This window comes from Cajanus cajan, chromosome 3, assembly GCF_000230855.2.
Source record: "Cajanus cajan strain Asha chromosome 3, NIPB_CcT2T_4, whole genome shotgun sequence".
NCBI lineage: Eukaryota > Viridiplantae > Streptophyta > Magnoliopsida > Fabales > Fabaceae > Cajanus > Cajanus cajan.
The window spans coordinates 78647258-78654995 of NC_138519.1; the positions used below are offsets into that span (position 1 = coordinate 78647258).

The 7738-nt window shown below is 29.6% G+C and overlaps 1 protein-coding gene across 1 annotated transcript; it reads right to left on the reverse strand.

Annotated features, from left to right (window-relative positions):
* Positions 1–1804: 1804 nt before the first annotated feature.
* On the reverse strand, positions 1805–7195 carry LOC109808177 (S-adenosyl-L-methionine-dependent methyltransferases superfamily protein). The gene is made up of 8 exons (XM_020371062.3): positions 6543–7195; positions 5855–6004; positions 4832–5102; positions 4360–4470; positions 3932–4103; positions 3064–3318; positions 2459–2653; positions 1805–2155 (listed from the first exon to the last, which is right to left on the reverse strand). The coding sequence occupies exons 1-8, from the start codon at positions 6942–6944 to the stop codon at positions 1966–1968; spliced, it is 1746 nt and encodes a 581-aa protein (XP_020226651.1). The 5' UTR covers positions 6945–7195; the 3' UTR covers positions 1805–1965.
* Between the last annotated feature and the right edge of the window lie 543 nt (positions 7196–7738).

Below are 7738 nucleotides of genomic sequence, written 5' to 3' on the forward strand. Positions count from 1 at the left end.
CGAGACCTAGTACGCTTGAAGCGTTTGTTTCCTCTTTACTTTAATAAGTTGGAATACTTGTATGATGCTTGATGAAGATTAAATGTATTTCTTTGTAAGTTGATAGTTTAATGATGATTATAAGTTGCATGATAGATGATGTATGATGATGGTGTGTCCATGTTAGAAGGTGTGAGTCAATTTATGTTTGAGTTGTAAGATGTTGATGTTGAACATGTTAATTTTAATTTGTAAGATGAGATGATATGTTGACAACCATAATATTTGTAAATGATGTTGATTTAAGTAGTCCAAGAAGAATGAGTTGTAAAATGAATTATGAATATAATAAAAATGTGTGTGTGTTTAGGGTTTAGGATTTTTGAGAGATTGTAGAACAAAAACATTATTGTACCAAAAAAGTGTGTGTGTGAGAGAGAGTACTTACGGATTAGTTTATTGGCTTATTTCAATTTTTTAAATTTGACTATATATTTTTTTGATATGTCAAATTTAAAACGTATATTTTTGTCTTTAAAATATTAAAATTTATCATTTTAATTCTTTAAATTTAGGACAACTTTTTTTTTCTCTCAAATTTAAAATTATTCTTTTAATCTCTATAATTTCAAAAAAAATATTTTTTTAATATTTTCATTAATAATATAACTAATAGTGACAAATTAAAAACAATCATGTAGTATCAATTGATTTAATATAATGTTTTCACTAACAAGTATTAATAAGAAAATTTTGTATGACAGATTTAATAATAAGTGAGTTTTTTTTATATATAAGTAAGAAATGCTAATACACTCTTTAATTGGTTGAAATATTTTGAAAAACCAAAATTTTAATTTTTTTAATGACTCCATCATATTTGTAGTTTTCAGTAAATTTTAGTCAATGAGAGTATGTATGTTAAGCACAATATGTTAAAGAGTGTTTGATAGGGTTATTGACAATATTTTAGTAAGAGAGATTAAAATCATGATTTTTTTTTGTTGATATTTTGGAAACTAAAAATTTAAATTTTAAATTTGAAAGATAAAAAAATATTTAGAGCAACTAAAACAATTGTTTTGAAGTTACAAGAACTAAAAAACAATAATTTTAAATTTAAGAGACAAAAAAAAACCTCAAGCTTAAGAGACTAAAAACATAATTAGGTATAATTTATTTTATAAAAAATAACAATCTCATTTATATCCATGCATGAAAAGAATGTAAATAAATATCTCATCTACAAAGTTCTCACTCACTTTCAATTTACCCGTCAAATTTAACTTCCTTAATGATATGCTTGGAAGAAGAAATTTAAAAATTTAAAGAATTTGAAATTTTTAAAATTTAAATTATTTTGATTTCAATTTTTATCATTCCTTAAATATTTTTGTTTGAATAAGTCAATTTAAATTTTTTTAATTTTAAATTTTTTCTTTAAATATGATAATTTAATTCTCATCATGGATAAAATTGATATATATATATATATATATATATATATATTGAGATTTTAAGATTAAATTTTATAAGAATAAACATTATCCAAATTTTCAAATATTTAATAATTTTAAAAATCAATATTAGATAATATTTAATAATTTAAAAATTATTTTTGAATATTTAATAATTAAGAAATAAGAGAGATAAAATATATATAGGTGAGATAAGAAAAAAAAATATGAAAAATTTTAAATTCTTTCTTTTGTAGAAAATTTGAAATTCTACTATTTTAAGAAATTTCATAAATATTTAAATTTTTAATTATTTTTTTTATAAATTCTTTATTCAAATAAAACTTTTCATCTTAAAACATTTGAAATTCTTAAAAAAAAATTACTTCATTTAAATTCTTCATCCAAACACACATTAAATTTATCTACAATTTTTGGTTTTGTATTTATATGAGAGTAAAAAAACAAAATGATCTGCAACCCCAATTTTAGAATAGTATATAATGAGCAACCCTATTCATCACAGTTTCTAAGGCCCTGGACGCCAGAAACTCTTCCTACCAACAAGAAACTGATTCTCATACAATGTTACAGACCAATGAAGTGAACGCAGCACTGGACCAATCTTGTTAATCATTTCCATAGAATCCTGAACCAGGAGATACCCATCTGGTCTCAATATACGATCTATCTCCACAGCCACGTCTACAATGTCACACCTGACAAAGATTATTGCAAATTGTGAGAATCGTATCACATTTCTGCCACATATAGTATAACTAATCTGAGAAATGTTAGTGGCACTATATGGAACACTCATCAAATAAGGATTCGAAAATCACAAAATTTGTGATATCTAACTATTTCCAACTAATAATATAGTGTTTGAAAGAGTGTTACTAGCATTCCTAGATTAAACTAATGGAGTTCTGATTCTAGATAATAGCAAGAGAAAGCACTATACGCATAACAATGATAACAATATCACTTATAGGCATTAGTTTCCTCGATATGCAGCATACCTTTTCACAAGATGTTTGAAGAGAAAGCTAGCATGAACAAGATCGTAAGTGCGAGGGTAGGTATTAAAGGACTCGCACCAATCATGATACATTCCTATTAGCCCTCTGTCAAATATAGTAGTGAGAGTATCTGGCATATCAATAGGTACCACATTCATCACCCAGAGTGGTAGATCAATGAGTGCTGTAGCAAATCTGACAAGAAAAAGAACTTGCATGGTATCAGTTCAAAGAAAACTAGGAAGTAATCAGCAAATTTGAGTTGTTGTAATGACAGACAGATAATGTAAACGTAAATGTCTGAGAAATCTAAGAGTGAATTACTTAGATACCTCTTGTGCTTTCATGAGATTGCACACACTCAACTTTTTCTACCTATACACTTAATCATCTTAATTGTTCGAAAAACATTATACCGATATCCTTTAGATATTATATTAATTCTCTTAATTATTTGAAAAACATTACATCATGATCTCTTTTAAAAGAAGATTATAACATTAAAAAAACAAAAGGGTGTGTGCAATTTTACAAAAGTTCAAGAGGAGATGTTAGTGTAATTTACTCTAAATCTAATTTATATTTTATAATTGAATATACTTTACCCTGCATAACCAGCATTCATGTCCATTACATTTCGAACACTTGACCAGTTTATAGAAAGACCATCCCTATAAACGTCTGAAACTAATTCAGACCAGAGTCTGCTGTCATTGAAGAACGTGTCGCCAGCATGCAAATCAATAGATAAGCTTGGAGGTGTACCGGTAAGCCTCAGGGGCCAAGGCATGGGCCAACTCTGCAGGTTACCCTCAGCATCAACCGGAAGAGGTATAAGGCAGCCACTGAGTTTGGCATACCTAACCACAATCATGCCAAAGAAAATCAGCAGAGATAGAAATTAAAGTATAATACTAACACTAAGGAGGTATTTGTTTCATGAGAAATTTTTAGTTTTCCCATAATCTAAAATTGAGGATTTTATGTTTAAAAAATAATATGTTATCCTTGTTAACTATATAAATGCGGTAAAAATCTACGAATTTCAAGTAAAATATACAAATATTCTAAAAACATTTATCACCATTTAAACACATCTTATTCTTTCCTAGAAATCATTATTTTTAGGATTCATGATTTATGGAAATCATGATTTTTGAACATGAAAAAACTTCTCTTATACCGAATATACCCTAACTAACATTAATATGTTTAGCATGGGTTTATTTGCTTATAATGGTTCATGAAAATTTTCTATGGTCTCCTTTTGAACAACATACGCTAAAAATTGATGCAAAATGTCAGTTCATTGCCTACTGTGTATATGCATATCAAAAAGCTAAAAACATCATACAAACAGCAGCAAAAAAAAAACAAAAACTCAATTACTTTCTATTCTTGTTGGGATTGCAGAGAAATAAAATTTGTGGAAATATAACTGTCAAAGAAATACAAAAAATTTAGCATATATACCATGAGATATTTTTCCTATCGTTATTTTCACATAAAGGAGGAGTGCTCTCTTTGCGTTCCTGATAACAGGAAGATGAGGTAGGCTTCTGGTATATAACCAGCCCAATTCCAGATGAATCAAGAGTCTTAGCCACAACAGTCCAACACATTGATTTTGTTACAGTCACCATGGCTGCAGAAAACAAGGATAACAACATCCATTGTTAGAAGAATCTGCATGTTTAATTGTTTGTTAACATTCTTCAACAAATCATAAACCCTTATGTTTGAGAATATATAAAAATGAGAATTGATTTTTTTTTAAATAAGTGCTAATGTTAGGAATCCAGAATAGAAAACAGAAAACAGAAAATAATGGTTTTATTTGTCGATTGAAATATTGTTTTTCCAAATGACAAATTCATATGGATGGAGAGTGAGGGACAAACCATTCCATACTTTCCGATCTCTTTCATCATCACGATAAACTGGTGTTGCAGACCATGCGAAGAAACCACCAGGTCTAAGAATCCTATTGAGCTCAAACAATGGTTTCCCACCTACAAATTTGAGAACAAACACTCTTGTCAAAAAGATAGTACAAATAGAACTTGGAAAACAATTATAGAAGGCTATCCTGATATGGTCTATTTGGATAAACTTTTTCATAAGTATTTTTAAGAGAATAAAATATAAAAAGAAAATCAAAATAAACTGTTCTATGAATTAAAATTAACTTATGCATGGGTTTAAAATAAAATTTTAGATAAGTCAATGAGATAAAACATCTACAAATTAGCTTATACATAAGCTAGTTTTAGTTTATAAAGAAATTTATTTCATTTTTTCTCTCCTAAAAAATGTTTCTAGAAAAGTTTACCCAAACAAGTCCGAAGTCACAATTAAGAAGACAAGAAGTACCATCTGCATCCCAATGCACCCTGCATCTTGCACAATGGATCAAATCAAATCCATTGTCAGGAAATGTCAACTTTTGGGTTCCAATGACAGAAAGAGTTGCAGGAATTCCTCGTTCCAAAGCAAACTGTATCTGAGCTTCATGCTCATCCTTTGGTGCAAACGACATAGTTATAACATTTTTGTCCAAAAGATAGCCGCCAAAGCTAGCAACTCCACAACCAACATCAAGAACAACCCTGATATTCTTTCCCCATTGGATTGCTGGTAGTGTCTGGCATAAAACAAGACATTCAGAAAACTACAAAGACATGGGTCCTTTCAAGAACTACATTGAAATCATGTTATATCAATGGAAGTAGAACATGTGAGAGATACTAATTAAGTCATGCATAAATAAAAATGAAGAATGCTTATACAAACTCATAAAAACAAAGGAATTTTTTTATTCATCATTTTCTATAGCTCCTTCCTCGTAAAGCCAATTCTGGCTTAGAATTTTATCCCTTATTGAAAAAATATCAATCTGTAGGAAAATCAAGATAAATATGTCCAAATTTAGTATATCTTTAGACTAAACCATTATTATATAGTAAGAATCTCACTATAAAAGCAATTGTCTGCAGGTAAATAAAACAGAAGAAAAGAATCCACCATGGTCCCTATGCCTCTCCACCTAAATCTCTCTCTCTTACTGTTGAAGTGTTTACTAATGGATAAAACATAGATGTAGTCACTAAGGTGCTTTTGTTATTGTTCTATTATCAGAATTCAAATTTCAGCTTAAAAAATGTATAATCATCTTTAGTGCATACCTTTATCAGATGGATTATTGAGATGAAACTCCGATCATAATTATAAAACAACACCAAAAGCACGTAATGAACTACATCTAAATTTTGTTCTTTACTAATTTCAACAGTTTCTCTTCATCTACAACAGTTCAACATGGACAAGGGGAAACTAAAACGCACATATAACATGTCATAGGTTAGGCAAATCATGAGAAGCTAAGGGACGATATACCTCCTCTATGAATTTAGTATAATGGTTAACTCCTTCTTTGAATTGAGTACCACCTCCAGGAAAGACAAGATAATCCTCAGACTTCACCACCCAGTTTTGCTCCTTCTTGTACTCAACGAGCTTTGTATGAGGAACGTTATCATACCAAATCTGAAAACCAGAAACAAACATCTAGCAACTTTCTTCCATCGAATAGCAGATCATTTTATAAAAGGCTACGACTATTTGTGGTTCGGCTATTGTTTCCTTAATTTACCCACATCAGTTAATCGAATTTGTTGAATAAATAGTATTTCCCAAAAGATAAAATAAGTACAATCTATAAAAATGTGTACTATTAATTAATTCAAATTAGTATATAAGATATATAATTTATGATCATGTTTGTAAAAGCAAACATAAGAAATCGAAGTATCTATCTTGTATTTTTTTTATTAATTAATAAATAAGTCAATTTTAATTAACAAAATTCTGGTGAATCATTAAATTCATAATCAAGAGATTTTTATTAATTATTCTAAAACTGACAATCAAGATTATGCTTACAAGATATACAACAAGAGGCTTGGTTCCAAGATCAAGACTCAAGAGATTGAAACAGCCTTAACATTTTTTTTTATGCATGAAACATATGCAAGCAAGCATTGATTAAAAACAAGAAAAGATCTTACCGAAGTATCAATCTCACCATGTCCCTGCTCTTAGGCCATTTAACCGGGACTTTGTACCCATTGGGGAGGGGCACCAAACAGTGGGGACTAGAACGAGGACAGTGCCTTTCCCTGTGCTCCATATGCCTCCTTGTCTTGAGGGCCTTAATGGCCATAAAATTATCCAAACAGGGTATATAATCCGCTGCAAAGGGAGCCTTACAAAGGTTCCAAGCGATGTTTGCATCATCCAAGAAAGGGTCTCCCTTGAGGGGCAATCTTTGGCGTTGGGGAGTGGGGGAAGAGAAATGAGCCAATGGTTGGACATCGGGATAGAAGCCAATTGGATCGATGGTGTAGGTGGCGTTGTTGGTGAAGATGAGGATTGTGACGCAGATGAGCAAGACCAAGAAGGTGAAGATGACGGGAGAAATTGCCATTCTTGAATGATAATAGTATGCTATCAAGCAAGAGAGAAAGGGTTGGCCTTTACGAGGGACAAGTTTGCATGTGGATCGAAGATTGTGTGTTGCAATTGTGCATGCTTTGATTAAACAAGTGAAATGCTTATGTTCTGTCAGTCAAAGGCACAACAAAGGATACGCAGATCACATTTGACACCTTCCACTCAACAATTCTGCCACTCTGTCGCTATATTATTCACCTGCATCACACTTTGAACATGCTAAATATTCATTATACATTTATTTTATCTCATTACCTCTTATTTCTATTCCTTCATTTTTTTTTTCACTTTTTTTCCCGAGGTAACAAGGCTCTCACTACCACCAGTTGAAGTTTATTAAAAATTACATCAACGAGTTCCATTCCTCATTTAATAAATTTCTATATTTAAATTCGTATTCTAAATTACAAATTTAGATGTATTTATCTCACATCTTCCTTTAAAAATAGTGTAAAGATAAATTCAAGTAATAAATTTTCTAAATTATCTTTTACTATCATGTGTAATATTTTTTTTATTGATAAAGTGGTAAAGAGGAAATAACCACTTTATAATTATTGAATACAAGATTGATATCTTATGATCATTAGATCAAGTATCATTATCCATAAAATAGTTAGTCAAAATTTAATAATATTTGATTTGATTCAGAACTTTACTCATCTGAAAATAAACAAAAATATATTATAAGTATAATATATTAATTAAATTCATCAATAACTCATCTTTTTAAAAAAAAAAAAATCCGTCTTCTGATCACTTCTAATA